Source organism: Trachypithecus francoisi, unplaced genomic scaffold (assembly GCF_009764315.1).
Source record: "Trachypithecus francoisi isolate TF-2019V2 unplaced genomic scaffold, Tfra_2.0 Lachesis_group13, whole genome shotgun sequence".
In the NCBI taxonomy this organism is placed as follows: Eukaryota; Metazoa; Chordata; class Mammalia; order Primates; family Cercopithecidae; genus Trachypithecus; species Trachypithecus francoisi.
Window position 1 is genome coordinate 39,561,806 of NW_022681458.1, and position 21,362 is coordinate 39,583,167.

General features: G+C 39.3%; 1 protein-coding gene across 4 annotated transcripts in view; it reads right to left on the reverse strand.

Annotated features, from left to right (window-relative positions):
* CDK15 (cyclin dependent kinase 15) overlaps nucleotides 1-21,362 on the reverse strand; it is a 92,052-nt gene that overhangs the window by 39,817 nt on the left and 30,873 nt on the right. For all 4 annotated transcript variants that reach the window (XM_033230687.1, XM_033230688.1, XM_033230689.1 and 1 more), the window contains 2 exons: nucleotides 8,362-8,455; nucleotides 777-840 (listed from right to left, as the gene is read on the reverse strand). In XM_033230687.1, the coding sequence (XP_033086578.1) occupies nucleotides 777-840; nucleotides 8,362-8,455 (158 nt within the window). The remainder of the gene's footprint in view (nucleotides 1-776; nucleotides 841-8,361; nucleotides 8,456-21,362) is intronic.

Genomic DNA, 21,362 nt, shown 5'->3' on the forward strand with positions numbered 1-21,362 from the left:
CTTTCTACCTCCCCTTTAACCCTGCCAGTGAGAGCTCAGCTTTGGCATGGTCTTTATTTGCTGCTTCAGCTTCTAATATGATCCTCCATCCTGTAGTTCAGTGCCTGTCTCCTCCCTTCTGTCTCAACATCCTTGAAGTGACTACTGCTTAATCTGATCCCTCCGATGTGGCCTTGCAACAACTTCTCAAAGAATTCCCCCATGGATAACACTTCTAGCACTTCTACATCCACCCCAGAAGCCAGTCTTGAAAGACCCAATGTGTGAGAGACAATGACCAAGTGTCAGGTTTACAGGCAATGAATGAACTCTTAGTAAGTACAACCTAGAGACAGCTTACTTGGCATGTCCTAGGCCTAGCGAGCCTCTACCTGTGTTCTGTTGCATTAGCTTTCTTTTTGTACTTAATGAAATTTAACAATCTAATCAATAAACTTATGACAGTCAGGGGGCCCAAAAGTGAGCCCATCTTTTGAGTTGTTCTTTTGAGCCATTGGGTATTTGACAATGGATGTGGAATCTGCAGTAATAGTCATTTCAAATTATATTCAGCTTGCTACTTGTTTTACAGAGCTGGGGAACTGGTCTAACCTCAATTACTATTTCAGTGTCTTCCTCATACAAAGATTAGTCAGGGAATATATGAATGTAGAAATTCCTCTACACCCATCTTTGCTGCTGAGTTCACAATACAAAAAGAATGCCCTGTTAGTGTGGCCAGTGCTCTCCTTACATTATTAATTCTCAGAGTATTCGGACACTCAGATCAATGTTACCTGGATTGTAGTTAGGTAGCTTGGAGACTCCCGGCCAAGTATCCTCTGTAGGAACTCCCAGCACCTATATAAAGCCAAACAAAGAAAAAGACAGGTGAGGTGGGGAGAAGAGGAGGATGGAAGAGGTATGGATACATGCAGGACAGATAAGGGAAAGAACAGGGAAGAGTCAGATATATGTCCCATTGCATGACACCAGCTGATGTATACAAGAAAGAACTCTGAGTGTTTCCAACGTTTGTGGTTTCTTGGGCAAAACTGTAATACATTCCTATGGTCCTGGGCCTGCATTCTTACTGACTCACTTGTTCTGAGGCAGATCATACAGCCTTGCTTAAAGTCGTGTTCTCATCACTAAAGATTTACTGCGTGATCATCATGCATGAAGACACCATGTTGGGAGGTAGGGATATAAAGAAGCAGGAGTGACTGTCTCTTTGCCTTACATCAGATGACAATATGTATATTGACAGGAGACACTTGACAGCCTAAATTATGCCTCAGTATGGGTATTCAGCTGTTCCCCAATGTGCTCAAATTAAAAAGGATTCAGATTACTGATCTTCACACAATGGAATGTTGGCTACGGATGACCCCAACACTAACTCTAGTCCTTTCTATCACATTCATCTCATCTGCTTGTTTTCTCTGTGACTAGCAGCTTGGAATATGGTATTTGGTTTTTCACTAATGGATTGTTATGGGAACAACATCACTTGAAAAAGAGCTGGCCTATGCTTTGAATTATCGATTTTGTTTTTTTTTTTTTTTTTTTTTTTTGAGACAGAGTCTTGCTATGTCACCCAGGCTGGAGTGCCGTGGAGCGATCTAGGCTCACTGCAAGCTCCACCTCCCAAGTTCACGCCATTCTCCTGCCTCAGCCTCCGGAGCAGTTGGGACTACAGGTGCCCGCCACCACACCCGGCTAATTTTTTTGTATTTTTAGTAGAGATGGGGTTTCACCGTGTTAGCCAGGATGGTCTCGATCTCGTGACCTCATGATCTGCCTGCCTCGGCCTCCCAAAGTGCTGGGATTACAGGCTTGAGTCACTGTGTCTGGCCTTTTTTTTTTTTTGTATTTTTAGTGGAGACGGAGTTTCACCGTGTTAGCCAGGATGGTCTCGATCTCGTGACCTCGTGATCCTCCCACCTCGGCCTCCCAAAGTGCTGGGATTTCAGGTGTAAGCCACGTGCCCGGCCTTGAATTACCAATTTAAAGCCTTAGTTTTTAGTTAAGATGTATGAAAATAAAGTCTTTTGGAGTACAAAGCCAAAACAGCTCAGACTTTGGATGGAGCTATCACCATGAGTTCCCCGGTAGGTAATACCTTAGTATTTTTTTAGAATAATCATAAAAGCCCATAGGCAGTCATATATGGTAGCTAGAGTAACATTGTTTTTGTGAAATACTAATAAAACACTAGTAGCTTTTATTACACTACTACAGTATAACTTTTCTTAGAAGCATATCTCACTATAACTCTTTTTAGAAACATCTCTTACAGAAAGAGTCTAGCGAATCCATCCGTAAAATGCTGGTTATAGATACTGGCCCAATTATTACGGCAGGGAGTCAATTGCCCAACAATGACTGAATATAATCAATGAAGAATCCAGAATCTTAATATCTATCAGCTTGTTGACTGGGACTCTGGCTGAGAGGTGTACTTTTTGGCATCTGTTAAGCTTGTCTTTAAACAAAAGACACTGAAGTGCTATTTTCCCTCATATAATAAAAAAATCATGCCACCCAGTAAAATCTTCCTTCTTTGATCCATTCCCTAAACAAACTAAAAAGCAACTGAGAGGATTACAGGCTTTTCCTACCAACCACCCTGAGCCCGAGGGAACACTAAGAATCCTGGAATCCATTTTGAAAAACCAACTGGACTAATTCTTCTTTTGTGGGAGAGGGCCAGGAGACAGGAAGCTAATTCTTCTTTTTGAACCTACCACCTTATGTATTTGCACAGATGCATGTGTAAACAAGGGGGTGTGAATCACATGTACCCATACATCCTCTGTTGGCTGGCAAAGTGCAATGAAAAGAAGGCAAAGATAATGAAGAGAAAACAATAGAAGAAATACATAACAACCACTATCATGTTTTCTCTAAGGTGACAGTTACCAGATGGTTGGTTACTTTGTATGATATTTAACTAAAGCCAACAAAATAGATACCAAAAAATTTTTTAAATCTTACGTTCAAAGCTTTAAACTTGAGATTTTAAAAGTTTAAACAAAAATTCAATATACTTTATTTGGAAATTTGACCTTAGTTTCTATTTGAAAGTTATTGAATTCTTTTTCACTTGAGAAAATTACTAAATCTCTCCTTCACTGTCTGGGAAACTGAAAACCAAAAATTGTTGTTTTACTCCCTCCCTGAAGGCCCTTAAAAGGCAGCCAGTGAGTGCTATGTTTCAAACCACAGTGGTCTGAAGGGGCTGTTTATCTGCCTTTGTTGGAAAGGAAACTAAAAGCATTTTGATTAATGGATTTAAAGTTTGCATCGTTTATTCTGATTTTAGAACTAAATCCAGGATTATTTATGAAAAACACTTATTTAAAATCAGTTTTTAAAATTGATCAGAAAGTGGTGACAGCTATTATTTAGATGTAAACACATACACTACAAGCATTTCAGAAAAATAGTAAAACAAAGATTCAGGACTTCTCAATGTGTTTTTATTCCTAAGAATGAGATCTCAGGATAAATGGAGAACAAATTGTGGTTAGAGGTTAAGAGATTTAGAATGGACCCATTGCTTTCAGAGATGCACTTCTGACATCAAATATCACAGATTCTGAAGTAGCTTTCCTATTTTCATCTGTGTAGGCCATGTTTAGTAAAACACAAATTCAGGAACTATTTATAATCTGTATAATTTTCTAACCTGCTTATAGGCAACAAATGTGAAAATAGACAAATGGGAATAAATAAAACTAAAAAGTGTCTTCACAGCAAAGGAAACAATCAATAGAGTGAAGAGATAAACCATGATGGGAGAAAATATTTGCAAGCCATACATTTGATAAGGGGTTAATATCAAAAAAATACAAGGAACTCAATAGCAAGAAGACACCACCATTAAAAAGTGGGCAAAGGGCTGGGCATGGTGGCTCATGCCTGCAATCCCAGCACTTTGGGAGACTGAGGCAGACGGATCACCAGAAGTTGAGAGTTGGAGATCAGCCTGGCTAACATAGTGAAACCCCGTCTCTACAAAATATAAAAAATGAGCCAGGTGTGGTAGTGCACACCTGTAATCCCAGCTACTCGGGAAGCTGAGGCAGGAAAATTGCTTGAACCCGGGAGGCGGAGCTTGCAGTGAGCTGGGATCAAGCCACTGCATTCTAGCCTGGGCAACAGAGTGAGACTTCATCTCCAAAAAAAAAAAAAAAAAAAAAAAAAGTGGGCAAAGCACTTGTTATGGTTTAAATGTTTGTGTTCTCTTCATAATTCATGTTGAAACTTTACCCCCAATGCAACAGTATTCAGAGGTGGGGCCTTCAGCGGGTGATTAGGACACAAGGACGGAGATGAATGCCCTTATAAAGGAGCTGGAGAGAATCAGCCAGGCCCGTTTGCTCTTCTGCCTTTCCACCACGTAAGGACACAGAATTTGTCCTCTCTGGAGGATGCAGCGACAAGGCACTAACTTGGAAGCCAAATCTCTCACTGGACAAGAGCCTATAGTGCCTTGATCTTGGACTTTCCAACCTCTAGAACAGTGAGAAACAAATTTCTGTTCCTTTTTTTTTTTTTTTTTGAGACGGAGTCTCACTCTGTTGCCCAGGCTGGAGTGCAGTGGCATGATTTTGGCTCACTGCAACCTCCACCTCCTGGGTTCAAGCATTCTCTCCCAAGTAGCTAGGACTACAGGCGCACACCACCACACTCAGCTAGTTTTTGTATTTTTAGTAGATATGGGGTTTCACCATATTGGCCAGGCTGGTTTTGAACTCCTGACCTCAGGTGATCCAACGGCCTTGGCCTCCCAAAGTGCTGGGATTACAGGCATGAGCCACCACACCCGGTCAATTTCTGTTCTTTATGAAATGGCCACTCTAAGGGATTTTGTTATGGTAGCAGGAATGGACTAAAAACCTCAATACACATTTCTCAAAAGAAGACCTACAAATGGCCAAGAGGTATATGAAAAAATGCTCAATATCATTAGTCATCAGACAAATGAAGACTAGAACCATGGTGAGATATCGCCTCACAACCATTATCAAAAAGATGAAAGAGGTGTTGGCAAGAATGCAGAGGAAAGGGAACATTTGCACACTGATGGTGGGCATGTAAATAGCACAGCCATTATGGAAGATGGTATGGAGGTTCCTCAAAATATTAAAAATGGAACTACCATATGATCCAGCAATCCCAATACAGGGCATGTATACAAAGAAATGAAGTTAGTTTGTTATCTACAGTCCCATGTTATTGAATGCAATTTTCTTATTGCATCTGTAGTTTCTTGCTCTGCGGACAAACTGAGAAAGTCATCATGTTTAGCAGCTGTGTTATCATTTATACCACTATGTCTCAAGCAGGTTAGAAAATTATTAGTTTTTCTCTTTCCAGCATAGTACCTAGCCCATTGTGAGTCCTAAAGAGTGATCAGGCCTTGAGAAGCATCTCGCTCACTTCATTCTATGATTTTTCTAAGTGCTGTGCTAACTATACACTAAAGAATCATCAAATGATTGCTTTTTAAATTGTATCGTCATTCAAAGATAGTATGTCGTATTTTAAAGGGTTATTTTAAATTTATATTTATTATTATTAGAGATGGGGGTCTCACTACGTTGCCCACACTCCTGGGATCAAACGATCCTCCTGCCAGCCTCCCAAGCAGTAGGGACTATAGGCACACATGACTATGCCTAACTGTATATTGTATTTTAAAAATCAGTTTACAAGACCAGACACGGTGGCTCATGCCTATAATCCCAGCACTTTGGGAGGCCAAGGCAGGCGGATCACGAGGTCAGGAGTTTAAGACCAGCCTGACGAACATGGTGAAACCCTGTCTCTACTAAAAATACAAAAATTAGCCTGGCGTGGTGGCATGTGCCTGTAATCCCAGCTACTCAGGAGGCTGAGGCAGGAGAATCGCTTGAACCGGGGAAGTGGAGCTTGCAGTGAACCAAGATCACACCATTGCATTCTAGCCTGGGCGACAGAGCGAGACTCTGCCTCAAAAAAAAAAAAGAAAAAAGAAAAAAAATCAGTTTATATACAACTCTTCAAATACTAATAGCATATAAGGATATACTTACATTTTTTTTCAAATAAACTACTCTTCACATATCCTAATAGCACATCTTATTTCAGTATTACAATTTATATTAACTATCTTTAGATACATCCTTTTACATATATACATAGCTTATGTTTGTTTCACAAATATTTACTTATACTTCACCATTGCTCTACCTAGACTGAACAACACTTGAAAATACAGATCATGTGTTTTTCTTATTCTTTTTTTTTCCCCCTTGGCTTACAGCTTCTTACAAGACCTTGTAGAGTCTTGTAGAGTTACTCACCTTATATATGGTGAATAACCACTAAGTGTTGTTTCCTGATTAAATGACCAGGAAAAACTCTGCAAATGTATAAAACGTCATTGCAGTATCAGAACTGCAATTGTGCTTCCTCTATTGTGGACAAGAAGTAATACTGCTAAGTGAAAGAAGAGAACAATCGGGTTAAATTTCAGGTAATACTTGCTAGCAGTTAGGTTACTGAAACATCGTACAACAATTTGTATGAGACAGGAAGAAAGCAAACATCTATTGAGCATTTATGGTGCATGGAGCTTGTTATGCATTTGTTCTCATGGAATTCTCAAAGCAAGAATTAGAAAGTCCTTATCATTGTTCCCATTTTACAGACAAGGAAATGAAAGTTCAGAGGGACTACATAACTTGCCCTTGTTCATTTAGCTAGAAAATGGCTAGAATTCAAACCCAGGTCTTCTGACTCCAAAGCTATTACAGTAGGCTGTCTCCAGCTTAGATGATGTTATAGCACCCAATAACACAATGTGAAGAAGGGATTTCTCTGCCTTGCAAGGACGTTTTTAGAAAAAGTCTTTTGGCTTGGAATTTTTTTTTTTTTTTAAGTTGTGAATGCTTCCCAGTTTTTCCCATGTTCCTTCATAACAGTCCCCATGTTTCTAGAAGAAAATTTAATGTCAGTAATCAATCTCTATAAAATGTCTTAATTTTACAAAGTACATTTTATTTTAGCCAGAAGACAAGGAGCAGGATCCAGGATAGCAAGTAATAAAGAACCCCCTGCACCCCGCTGATTTAAAGCACCTTGACACTTTCTACAACATGGATGAACCTTGAAAATATGCTAAGTGACATAAGTCAGATACAAAAAGACAAATTTGTATGATTCCACTTATATGAGGTACCTAGAAGAGGCAAATTCAGGGAGACAGAAAGTAGATTAAAGGTTACTAGAGGCTAGGGGATAGAAGCCGGGCAGTTATTGTTTAGTGGGTCCAGAGCTTCCGTTAGGGATGATAGAGAAGTTCTGGAAATGGATGGTGGTGATGGTGGCGCAACTATACGAATGTACTTAATGCCGATAAGCTGTACACTTAAGGAGGGTGAAGATGGTAAATTTTATGTTTTATATATTTTACCACAATAAAAATATGACCAAAAAAGGAAATATACAGATGACTATAGTATGACTGTGGTACTATATAAGGGCCATAAAAACAAAGCATATTGTAGGCAAATGAGGTAGGGATAAATAATGAATTAAGAAATGGAGCCACATACACACACAAAGGCACCTTGACACTTTAGGAACTTAGTTGTGGATAAGCATGATAAATGGTACACTTCTCTCACACTAAGAGGGAAAGCCTCTGTTCTATCAGGGTTCTATGGAAATTCTGTGTCTTTTTTTTTTGTTGCCCAGCCTGGAGTGCAGTGGCATCATCATAGCTAACAGCAGCCTCGACCTCCCTGGGCTCAAGCAATCCTCCCATCTCAGCCTCCTGAGGAGCTGGGACTAAGGTGTGCGCCACACAGCCCACTCATTTCTGTATGTTTTTGTAGAGATGGGGTTTTGCCATGTTGCCCAGGCTGGTCTCGAACTCCTGGGCTCAAAGCAATCCCAAAGTGCTGGGATTACAGGCATGAGCCACTGCACCCAGTTGAAAATTCTCTGTCTTATTTTCAGTTGACAAAGATCCAGGGCCAAATATATGGTAGCATTAGAACTGGAGGTAGCAAAGTAGGGGCGTGTCTGACTAGTAATGACAGAAATTGCCCTGGGGAGGTTAAGACAATAATAATGATGGGTAGCAGGAGACCTGAATGTCATTCAGTGAGCTGGATTCATGGGCTGCTATGGGGCAACAGGGAGTTTCCTGACCACACATTCCCAGAGTGCTTATAGCTGTGGCAAATGCTACAGTTTCTACAATCTTAATATACGGCTTAATATCTCAAAGCAGATGGACTGCTTCATTTGTCTGTAAGGCAAATTTGGTTCAAAACTTAAAATGCAGATATTTCATTTTCTTTAGAAGAAGAATTCTCTTACCTCCCAGATTTTCTCCAGCTGTTCAAGGATGTTGGAAACCCCAGGAAACAAAGGTTGACCCTGGAACATTTCAATAAAGATGCAGCCTGCACCCCTAGCAAAGGAAACAAGAGTAAATTGACACTTTGAAAGAAATCATACAAGCGAAACTGAACTACTAGAATTTCTCCTCCCAAGAAATATTTCAGGGAGAGTTAAATAGGGACCACATGATATTAAAAGTCTTGGGCCAAAAAAAAGTCTCCATATCAAACAAAAATAAGAACAGCCTACAGCTTTTTATTAAAATGGAACACCACGAGAAGCAGTTAGGAAAGCAGTAGAGTTAGCAAACATTGTAGATCATTCAAGCTCATTATCTGTTTTAGGAGAAGAGGGGAAAGTACTGTACCCCCAAATTTCATTTCATCCCCACTTTTCATTGTATCATTGTAAGAAGCATCATTGGTTTTTTGCCATTAAGAAAAAAAATGCAAGTTAAACTATGACATGATCAGAATGTTCATTTTATACTTATTGTAAGGGCTGTTATAAATTTAATTAAATGTAGATTATTTTCTCATATTGCATACTTGTACATGAAAAAGAAACATTAAGCAAAATAAATTGGTTTAGGTATTCCTAAAACTTTTCCACATTCAGCATTTGACTCAGACTCTTTGATGTCTACACTTATCTATGTATCATCCTCTATATTAAGAATTTGATGATGCAGCATTTCTTAAAATAATCCATAAAACAACTGAGAGTCATCAGTCCTGGGCTCCTAAGCTGGCCTAGCAGTTATATAGTGTTAGCTTACTTCTGACTCCTGCTTAAAGAATGTTGCTAAACATGTCTGATTTGCTCCTTCTCCACAACAATTTGGTTCCTAGGAGTTTAAAAAAAAAAAAAAAGGACGTTTGCAGAGTTTTCTTCCAAGTTGCTGACACCGATTCTGCAATTTTTTTTTTTTTTTTTGGTGGAATCTTGCTCTGTCGCCCAAGCTGGAGTGCAGCGATGCGATCTCAGCTCATTTTAACCTCCGCCTCCCAGGTTCAAGCGATTCTCCTGCCTTAGCCTACCAAGTAGCTGGGATTACAGGCACCTGCCACCATGCCTGGCTAATTTTTGTATTTTTAGTAGAAACGGGATTTCACCATCTTGGCCAGGCTGATCTTGAATTCCTGACCTCAGGTGATCCACCCACTTCGGCTTCCCAAAGTGCTGGGATCACAGGTGTGAGTCACTGAGCCCCGCCATTCTGCAAGTTTTGATGCTGGCTCATTTGATGTTCACACATGTGCAATTCTAACTATAGTCACAGCTGCAACCTGGCTGACTTATATTGTTAGATGCTACTGATTATAAGGTGCATCCTGATTTAGTGGGAAATGTTCACCTTTAAATAGATTAAACAGTGAAATGTAAATTTTCTTTCATACACGGTCAAGCTGAAGGATAATTACAGACGGACAGGAAGGAGAAAGATTTATTTTGCTAATAATACATAGTTTTATTCTCATAAGTCTTTTGAGTGTTAGAAGTGGTTCAAGTGGCTGATTACAGAGACTATCCACATGGTCCCATACTTCTCTCTTTTCTTTTCTTTTCTTTTTTTTTTTTTTACTGCAAACCTCTTTCACTCTACCACATAATTTTGCAAATTCTGTTAATCATTTTGCCATTTCTGTGTGGCATGATAAAGAAAGAAATTTAAGTAAAACATTTTATCGTAGATATTATTATTAAAAATTTATTATCAAGTTTATTTTAAAATATGGTCCTTAATATTATTCATATGTGTTTATTACATATATGTGTTTATTGCATATTTTTACTTTTTCCATCTGACTACAGACATACGGTCTTTTTTTTTTTTTTTTTTAATACAGATGGGGTTTCGCCATGTTGTCCAGGCTGGTCTTGAAATTCTGGGCTCAAGCAATCTACCTGCCTAGGCCTCCCATAAAGCTAGGATTATAGATGTGAGCCACTGCACCCGGCCTGATACACTGTCATGCTGACATAAAAGTAATCTGTTTAGATTACTTTTCATTGATTGTGTAGGATAAAGCAGATTTATTGACAATCAAGTTTAAAAACTGCTTTGTTTCTGGTTTGGGAACAGAATACGTATTAAAAGAAAGACTGAAATTTATTTGTATCTTATCCTGTAAAAATAGACAAAAACTCTTTTCATAATCTAATATTTGGTTTTAACATAACTGACTGACTTGTTCTTAAGAGTTTTGTTTAAAAAATGATATCAGACTGAGCTTTGCAAGCAGGTTTGTCCTCCATGAAGCAACAGGTTGTTTTTATTGCCAATTTTTTTTTTTTTTTTTTGAGACAGGGTCACTCAGGCTGGAGTGCAGTGGTGCAATTTCAGCTCACTGCAACCTCCACCTCCCAGGTTCAACCAATTCTCCTGCCTCAGCCTCCCGAGTAACTGGGATTACAGGCATGCACCACCATGCCTGGCTAATTTTTGTATTTTTAGTAGAGACAGGGTTTCACCATGTTGGCCAGGCTGGTCTCAAACTCTTGGCCTCAATTGATCCACCTGCCTCATCCTTCCAAAGTGCTGGGATTACAGGCATGAGCCACCATACCCAGCCTTATTGCCAATTTTTAAAAAGCCTCATTTTATTCTTTTCTTTTTTATTTTCTAATATTTTTTATAGAGACGGGATCTCACTATGTTGCCCAGGCTGGTCTTGAACTCCAAGCCTCAAGCAATCCTCCTCCCTTGGCTACCCAAAGTACTGGGATTACAGGTGTGAACCACCACGCGCCTGGCCTAGTTTTTCTTTTCTACTGATTTTTGCTGTATAAGAAACATCTTGACATGTGACACAAGAATTTTGATCAGATAAATTTAACTTATGAATCTGGTAGAGTATCTTGAGGTAAATTTGTAGAATTATTGTTATTTTAAAGTTCCTCATTAACTTGTATTTAAATATCCATGTTCTTTTTGTCTCCTGTCTTTAAAACAAGAGGTATTAAGGATATAAATGAAACAATATATGAAGGCGAATAAAAGTGATGGAAAACTGTCAAATGCTTAAAAACACCCTGGTTGCTAGCAATGATCCACTAAGACATAAGCCAATGGAGAAACCTAGTTCGTGGGCACCACCAAGTGGTCTTCACCCTGCCCCCCGTGACTTCTCCACTTGCACTTTCTTGAAAGGCCTCAAACCATTTTGTTTTGAAGTAAAAATAAATACGTGTCTGTGTATATAAAATACATACATAATTGGCTTATTACTTGGTTATAAAGTAGAAATGGAAATGTATTGGCTTTTAAAGGCATGAACTAACCCGCTATCCAGTTCCCAAACACCTTCCAGAAACCCCAGGAGCTCACAAACCACTAGAAGGATTGAAAACATTTTAAACAACATTCAAAAAATGACATTCCTAGGTTTAAACCTGTAATTCACTTTCTTTTCTCCCCCAAAAAGCCTTCCATTGCCTAGAAGAAGCTTGTTGCCTTTTCATAGTGTGTGTGTGTTTTTTTTTTTTTTGAGATGGAGTCTGGCTCTGTTGCCCAGGCTGGAGCGCAGTGGAGCGATCTGGGCTCACTGCAAGCTCCGCCTCCCGGGTTCACGCCATTCTCCTGCCTCAGCCTCCCTAGTAGCTGGGACTATAGGCGCCCACCACCACGCCCGGCTAATTTTTCTGTATTTTTAGTAGAGACGGGGTTTCACCATGTAGCCAGGATGGTCTCCATCTCCTGACCTTGTGATCCACCCGCCTCGGCCTCCCAAAGTGCTGAGATTACAGGCATGAGCCACCATGCCCGGCCGATGTGTTTTCATACTTACAGCTGTAGGGAACCAAGAAGTCATTTTGTTACACAATTCCTTAGTGTCGTGTCATTTATCTTCTATACCACTAAAATTGTATACAAAATTATGTAAAATATATTGGCAAAAACTAGAGCACTCAGGCCATTATGTAAGTACCATAAAGTAACATAAGATGTTTGTGTTCAGAGATATAATGCCAATATTTGGTTTATATGCTTGAAATTCTCCATTTGCATTTTGGGGAAGGTTGAAACCTTCCTTATCTAACAAATCTAAGTCTAAGGTTACTCATTTATACACACACACATGCACACACACTATATATATAGTGTGTGTGTATGTATGCACTTGTGCATGCCTTTAGAACACTTACAAAATTTCTAAATCAATTTTATTTCAGTACATGGACTATCCATAGGTACCATAAATATCAATGCATTGAAAACAAAATAAGTCCACACTGTAAGTTTGAAAGGTGACAGATCTGTTCTAGGTGTAAGCATTGTAATCCCAGCACTTTGGGAGGCCAAGGCGGGCGGATCATGAGGTTAGGAGTTCAAGACCAGCCTGGCCAACATGGCAAAACTCCATCTCTACTAAAAATACAAAAATTAACCTGGCATGGTGGTGTGTCCCTGTAATCCCAGCTACTCAGGAGGCTGAGGCAGGAGAATTGCTTGAACTGGGGAGCCGGAGGTTGCAGTGAGCCGAGATCGCATCACTGCACTCCAGCCTGGGTGACAGAGCAAGACTCCATCTCAAACAAACAACAAACAAACATACAAACAAAACTATGCAATTTATCTTATTTTTTTCATTTCTGTTCAGAACTGTTCTTTTTTTTTAAATTTGCTTCTTACCCTTAAGAATACAAGTCATGTGACTATCATCTATTTTGCCCACCACAGACTATTGTTAAAGCAAACATTTTAAATATTCTGAACATTCAAGTCCAGATAGGGAACTAGCTTCTACTTTCTTTTATTTTTCTATTTTGTTCTTAAATCTTCATTCCTGGGGCTCCTCTTACCCTACATATCTTTAAGCTTCTCTGAGGATTTCTGCTCTGTGGAGATACCCCTGGGGCAGCCCGTGTAGATGAAGGGGAAATGCAAATGCAAGGGAGAAAAGACCTGGTGACATCAAACATTAAACCCTTCCAGAAGGGAGAGAAGCGCTGGATCATTTTATTGTTCTAACTGTGGTCCTTCAGTCAAGTTAGAGGAAACTGCTTACATGTTTTCTCCTCTTTCTGGTTCTCCTTCTACTTTTTCTCTATTCTGAGCATGAACAAATTCTTCCATAAGAGGGGGAAAGATTCCTCAGATTCCTTAGGCAGTCCCTGGAGGAAAAAACCATCTCAGGAGTTTTAGGCTTTTTGGAGGTGCAAGGAGCATATCAAAATGTTGTTGGGAGAAATTAATCAGTATTTCATTTTCTACTGTTGAAGTTAATTCAGAATAACGTAATATATGGCAGTGACGTGACATTCTCACTTGCTTTTCTCTAGACCACTCTTTTTATATTTGGAAGTTTGCAGCAAGAAATTTGACAGTAAAGGATCTGTTAGGCAGAGACAACTTTCTCTAGTCCTAAAACCAGCAGCTGCCTGAAACTGATACTGAATAGACGACCTTGTGTACTGAAATAAATGCTTCTTGAAAACTCAGTGTACTATGACATGGATGAACCTTGAAAACATTATGCTAAGCAAAACAAGCTGGACACAGAAGAAGTATTGTAGGATTCCACTTATATGAGGTACCAAGAATAGTCAAATTTGTAAAGATAAAAAGTAGAATAATGGTTACCAGGGGCTGAGGAGAGGGGGTAATGGGAAATTATCGTTTAATACGTGCAGAGTTTGAGTTTGGGATGATGAAAAGTTCTGGAGACGGACAGTGGTGATGGTTACAACAATAATGTGAATGTACTGAATGCCACTGAATTGTACACTTGAAAATGGTGATGAATGGTAAATTTTATGTATATTTTAACACAATACAAAAAAACTAAAAACCACACCATTTAATAATCCTAAAATATTGCGTTTTTCTCACTAAAGTCCCTAATGGAATCTTTTAAGGTCTGAAAAGGTAGCAGAAAGAGAGAGAAGAAAAGATGTCGGAAGATGAGAGAATGTTGGTTGGGAGCATTGGGAATAACCAATATGTCCTAGTTGCAAGTTTTCCATAATTAACTAGAGCCCCTGTTTATTTGCTCTGGCCCCCTACTGACACTGCTGCCACCAGGCCTCATTGTGAAGGAGAGGCTCTGCACTACGGGTTATAATTGGTTTCTTTAAGACAGAGGTACCAATGCTCACCAAGTGTCATCTACCTCCTACAAAGGCATTCACTTTGGACCCTATGGGGTTGCATGGCCTAACAGAATAGGATTATTTTTCTTTCTTTTTCATTCTTTGCCAACTGGAAATCTTCTCCCTTCTCACTTCCCCTCTTATCACTCTGAAAAGAAAGAGAAAAAAATGGGAGGAGAGGGATCTCAGTGTAAACACCCAAGGTCTAGCAATTACTTTGAGGGTAAACAAATATAGTGAGCTCAATGGAAGATGCATATTGTTGTATTTCTACATTACAATTTTAGTTTTACCAGGCAAACAACAATCAAATGGAATCAATAAGAGTAACAATAATTTTAACTTATAATTGCATTTTTATATTGTAAGTGTCATTGTTGCTCATGGTTAAATTCATGAAACACTTATCCATGGAATAATAGACATTTTTGTATATGCGGTAAAAAGGTAAGAGATATAGGTTGGTGCAAAAGTAATGATGGTTTTGCCATTACTTTCAATGGCAAAAACCACAATTACTTTTGCACCAACATAATACATGGTTTAAGAGAGACTTAAAGAACTGGTAGATGAGCTGAAGAAATTACCCAGAATGCATCACAGAAAGTTAAGGAAATGGAAAATATGAAGGAGAGAATAGAAATGGATAACAGAAGAATATGATCTAATAGTCTTTCATTGGAGCTCTACAGACAGAGAATAGAATAGAGTCAATATTCAAAAAGAAAATGGCTGATGAAAGACATGAATTCATAAATGGAAGAGGCACAAGATATACCAAGCAGGGTAAGTAAAAAGAAATCCACACTAGACACCTCCTAGAGAAATCTGCCTAATTACAAAGGCAAAGAATAAAGTCTTTAAAATATCCAGAGAAAATGAGATCACTTGCAAAAGGAAGGTAATAAGGCTAAAAGCAAACTCCTCGACAGCAACAAAGGAAGACAAAGAAGAGGAATGACATCTTCAAAGTTCTGAGAGAAACAACTGTCAATCTAGAATCACATCCCCAACAAAACTATCTTTCAATAATTAGGGTTTATCTTCTGAAAACAAAAACAGAGAATTTGCCACCAGCGGGCCTACATACACACACAAAAAACTCTAAAAGATGTATTTCAGGAAAAAGGAAAATTATTCTGGAAGTGGTAACTAAAGTGCACAAAGGAATAATGAGCAGTCTTAAATTTACTCGCACTTAATGAAAATAACTTCAAAGCATATAAAGCAAAAGTAGATAGAATTCTGACAAATCAACAATATAGTGAATGATTTCAACACATCTTTCATTGGTAGGTTAAAAAGACGAAAATAATATAAAGAAGATTTGGATAACACAAACACCAATCTTGAATTTTTGAACATATGTAAAAACGGTGGCTCACGCCTGTAATCCCAGCACTTTGGGAGGCCAATGCAGGTGGATCACCTGACGTCTAACGTTCGAGACCAGCCTGGCCAACATGGCAAAACCCCATCTCTACTAAAAATACAAAATTAGCTGGGCGTGATGGTGTGCGCCTGTAATCTCAGCTACTCGGGAGGTTAAGGCAGGAGAATCGCTTGAACCCGGGAAGTGGCGGTTGCAGTGAGCCGAGATAGAGCCACTGCATTACAGCCTTGGAGACAGAGTGAGACTCTGTCTCAAAAACAAAACAAAACAAAACAAACAAACAAACAAAAAATAGCACTCAACAATTGGGCGGACACACACATTCTTCTCAAACACACATTCTGTGTGTTATGAAATTACAAATTCTGATCACATGTTAGGCTAGTGCGTCTCACACTATCTGTGATGAAACAGGATTTCACAATTTGGAGGCAACTTTTAACCTTGAAATAATTTCAAACTTATAGAAAAGTTGCAGCAGTATAAAGAACTCTCTTATATCCTCCAAACAGGTTCAGTCATTGCCAATATTTTGTCACTTTTGTTTCATTATTTTATCTATCTATCTATGTATCTGTCTATATCTTTTCTGAGGCGTTAGGGGGTAAATTGTAGATATCATGACTCTTCATCCCTAAATAATTATGTTGGTATTTTCTGAGATTCAAAGTATCCTCTTACATAACAACAGTACAATTATCAAAATCAGGAAATTTAACATTCATCCAATACCCCTATCTAATCCACAGTCCCTATTGAAATTTCACCTATTGTTCCTACAGTATTCTTTAGAGCACCATCTGCCCCAAGATCCAATCTAGGACCATGCATTACATTTAGTTGGCATGTTTCTGGAGTCTCCTTTAATCTGGAACAGTTCCTCAGTTTTTATCTTTTAAAATCTTAACACTTCTAATAAGTACAGGCCAGTTACTTTGCAGAATGTTCCTTAAACTAGGTTTATCTGATGTATCCTCATGATTAGATTCAGATTATGCTTCCCCCCAACAGAAATACCACATAAATGATATTATATCCTTCTCAGTGCATCATATGAGGAGACACATGATGCCAGTCAGTCCCATTATTCATTATATTAACTTTAATCACTTGGGCAAGATACTGTCTGCCAAATTTCTCTACTGTAAAGTTACCATTTTTTCCCTTTGTGATTAACGAGTAATTTGTGAGAGGTACTTTGAGACTATGTAAATACCTTATTCCTCACCAAACTTTCCCCCTCTACTTTAGCATTAATTATTCTTGTTTCTACCAAATACTACAATACTGGTTATAAAATAGTGATTTTCTAACTGTCATTTTCAATCCAGTTATTAGTTGACATTATTGTGTCAGGAGAAGCTTAGGCTGTCACTCTGTTGCCCAGGCAGGCTGTAGTACACTGGCGTGATCTCAGCTCACTGCAATCTCCTGAGAAGCTGGGATTGCAGGCGTGCACCACCAGGCCCAGCTAATTTTTTGTATTTTTAGTAGAGATCGTGTTTCACCATGTTGGCCAGAATGGTCTTGAACTCCTGGCCTCAAGTAATCCACCCACCTCAGCCTCCCAAAGTGCTGGGATTACAGGTGTGAGCCACTGCATCCGGTGAGCTTCCCTTCTTATCTAACTAGCCAGGAAGCTAGCTATCTTATTTTATTCAACAGATTATAATCCATTACTCTCATTATTTACTTTGATGCTCAAATTGTCCCAGATTTAACCAGCAGAAGCCTCTTCAAGTTGCTTCCCATGTCCTTTTGACATATTCCTATCATTTTTTGATTACTTTGTAAGGAAATTTTCTGGCCCAACAAGATGCTCCAGGCTCATCTTGTACATTCTCTGCCCCAGCTTTAGAATCAGTCATTTATTCAAAGAATCCAAGTTCTTTTTAACAGAAAACGTTATTAAGAAATCAGGGTCTGGGTAGTAGACCAACATTTATGTAAAATATAATAATACATTTCATTTAAAATATATGCTATATCTGGCAACATTAAATGCAAATCCTCTCTGAGGGAACGCACTTCATTCAAGTCATCAAAGAACTCTCACAAATAAAATTCCAAGGCAAATCAGCATATCACTGTCAAAAACAAATGAACACACATAGGAAAAAAGATACCATATGTAAGAACAAAAAGAAACAATAAACAATGAAATAGACTTATAAGAACCTTTGTTTCAGATATGTCAGACCTTCAAGAGAAGGTTATAAAACTTTATTAAAAGTCATTTAAAAATAACTTAAACAGGTGAAGCAATATGCCATGTTAAAAAATTGGAGGACAATACTGTTTTATAAAGAAGTAAATTATCTACAAATTGTTCTATAATTACTATGCAATTCCAATGAAAATCCCAGGAGCATTTTTCATGAAACTTGAAACATTAAATCTAAAATTTATATGAAAAATCAGAAGAGAAATATAGCCAAAACACTCTTGAAGAAGATGAAATAGGCTGGGAGACTTGGCCTACAAGATACCAAGTATTATTGCAAAGCTATAGACATTAACAGTGTGGCACTGGTACAAAAACAGACAAATTGGCAGAACAGAGAGCACAGAAACAGACCTATGTATTTATGAAAACTTGATATAAAGGAGATTTGGCATGGCACATCACTGAAGAAATTAGTGTGAAACAACTGTTTAGCAAATACAAGTCAATTTCAATGTATTAAAGATTTAAAGTGAAAGAAGAAACTTTACAATCTTTAAAAGAATGTATTGGACAGGCTGGGGGTGGTGGCTCACACCTGTAATCGCAGCACTTTGGGAGGCCAAGGTAGGGGGATCACTTGAGGTCAGGAGTTCGAGACCAGCCTGGCCAACACGGTGAAACCTCGTCCCTACTAAAAATACAAAAAAATTAGTCAGGCATGGTGGTGCATGCCTGTAATCCTAGCTACTCGGGAGGCTGAGGTGGGGGGATTGCTTGAACCCAGGAGGTGGAGGTTGCAGTGAGACCAGATGGCGCCACTGCACTCCAGCCTGGGCTACAGAGTAAGACTCCATCTCAAAATAATAATAATAATAATAATAATGATGATGATGATGTATTGGACAAAATCATTCTGACCTCAGGGAAGGAAGGAATTTTTAAACAAGAAGCAAAAAGAGCTACCCATAAAAGAGTGATAAGGTCAGTAATATTATAATTCAGAACTTTGTTCAAAAAGACAACATAGGCCAGGTGTGGTGGCTCACACCTGTAACCCCAACACTTTGGGAGGCCAAGGCAGGTGGATCACCTGAGGTCAGGAGTTCATGACCAACCTGGCCAACATGGTGAAACACCGTCTCTACTAAAAATACAAAAATGATCTGGGCATGGTGGGGCACACCTGCAATCCCAGCTACTCGCAAGGCTGAGGGACGAGAGTCGCTTGAACCCAGGAGGCGGAGGTTGCAGTGAGCCGAGATCAAGCCACTGCAACAGAGCAAGACTCTATCTCACACATACACACACAAAATATATATATATCTGAAATATTCACTAACAGAAAATAAAGTATAGCGAAGCAGATCAACATGGATGAATCTTAGAAACACGTAACATATTGAATGAAACAAAACCAAGTCACAGAAGACTAAAAGCAATATAACATCATTTTTATAAAACCTCAAAATCAAGTAAAACAAAAAAATTCTTTAGAATACCTCTAAAATGTAAAAGGATTATTTTAAAAAGATGTAAGAGAATACTGACCAACGAAAAGGAAAAAAAAATCAGGTAAAGGCCTTCTAGTGGAGGGGCAGGGTATGGGAAAGGGACACAGTTGATAGGAGAGTACGGATTATGTTCTAGTTGTTACACTGGGTAGCAGGTTATGGAGGTCATGTTATTAAGCTTCTGAAGTGGTTGGGCGTGGTGGCTTATACCTGTAATTCCAGTACTTTGGGAAGCCAAGGCAGAAGGATCTCTTGAAGCCAGGAGTTTGAGACCAGCATGGGCAACAAAGTGAGACTTTCTCTCTCTACATTTTTTTAATTAGCCAGGTGTGGTGGCACACACCTGTATTCCCAGCTACTCAGGAGGCTGAGGCAGGAAGATCACTTGAGCCCAGGAGTTGGAGGCTGCTGTGAGACAACCTCACCTCTGTACTCCAGCCTGGGCAACCAAGGGAGACCCTGTCTCTAAAAGTAAATTAAACTTCTTAATCTACATCAGCTTTCTTAATCTTGACACTACAGACGTTTTGGGTTGGATAAATCTTTGTTGCAGGGGCCTGTCCTCTGCACTGTAGGATGTTTAGCAGCATCCCTGGTCTCTACCCACTAGATGCCAGTGCTACCCCCACCCCCGTACCCCCAGCTGTGAAAACAAAAAATGTTTTCAGGCATTGCCAAATGTCCCCTGCAGAGCAAAATTGCTCCCTGGTTGAGAATCACTGATCTACATATATGTTATATACACTTTTGAATGTTTTAAATATTCCATAATAAAATATAGTTTAAAATTGATGGGTGGAAGTTTCACTATGTCTGTGAAACATAATCAGGAAGCTATCATTAAGAGCTGAGTAAGCCAGAGCCTGCCGGAGTCCTTTGAAGTGACAGTGCTGAGCAGTGTGAGCTGACAGTTTCAGGAGGGTTTTGACTAGCACATGATATTTCTAGAAATTGTGCCGGGTATCAGAAATCAATGACTTACACTGGAGAAAAATGTCTGCAACCTTTCTTAATTCTTTGGGAGATCTAAAAGCTTAGCTTAGTCTTTTAGGACACCATTTAATTTTTTAAAATCAATTATGGATTTTTGAAAACAGGGCTTTGTGTTTTTATATAAACCCTTTCTTCCAAGGTACTGAAAGAGATTCATATATTTCATTACCTTTGGAGAGTTGGCTGTGTCTGTAAAGTCATCACATGTCTAACAGTGGCCCCCAGATGACTGGGAGGTCTCCAGGAATATGATCCAGAAAAAATAACACTGCCGTTCTAGGATGATGGGTGTCTGAGAGCTCACTATTGCACCCCATTAACCTTAAAGCCTCCCCAACTCTGTGGCTTTACTTGAGAGCACCTATCTGGATTCCTTCCTTCCTTCCTTCCTTCCTTCTTCCTTCCTCCCTCCCTCCGTCCCCCACCTCTCCCCCCTCTTCCGTTCTCCCCCTCTCCCCCTCTCCCTCTCCTCTTTCCCTCTCTCCCTCTCTCTCTCTCTCGTTCTCTCTTTCTTTCTTTTGGATGGGGTCTCACTCTGTAACCCAGGCTGGATTGCAGGGGTACCATCAAGACTCACTGCAGCCTCAATTTCTCAGGCTCAGGAGATCCTCCTACTTCAGCCCTCCTGAAGTGTTTAATTAGCCATCACACCTGACTAATTTAAAATAAAAATGTAGAGACGGCATCTCACTGTGCTATCCAGGCTGGTCTTAAACAACTGGGCTGAAGCGATTGATCCTCCAGTCTTGGTCTCCCAAAGTGCTGTGATTACAGGCATGAGCCGCATGCCCAGTCACCTATTTGGTTCTTATACTTG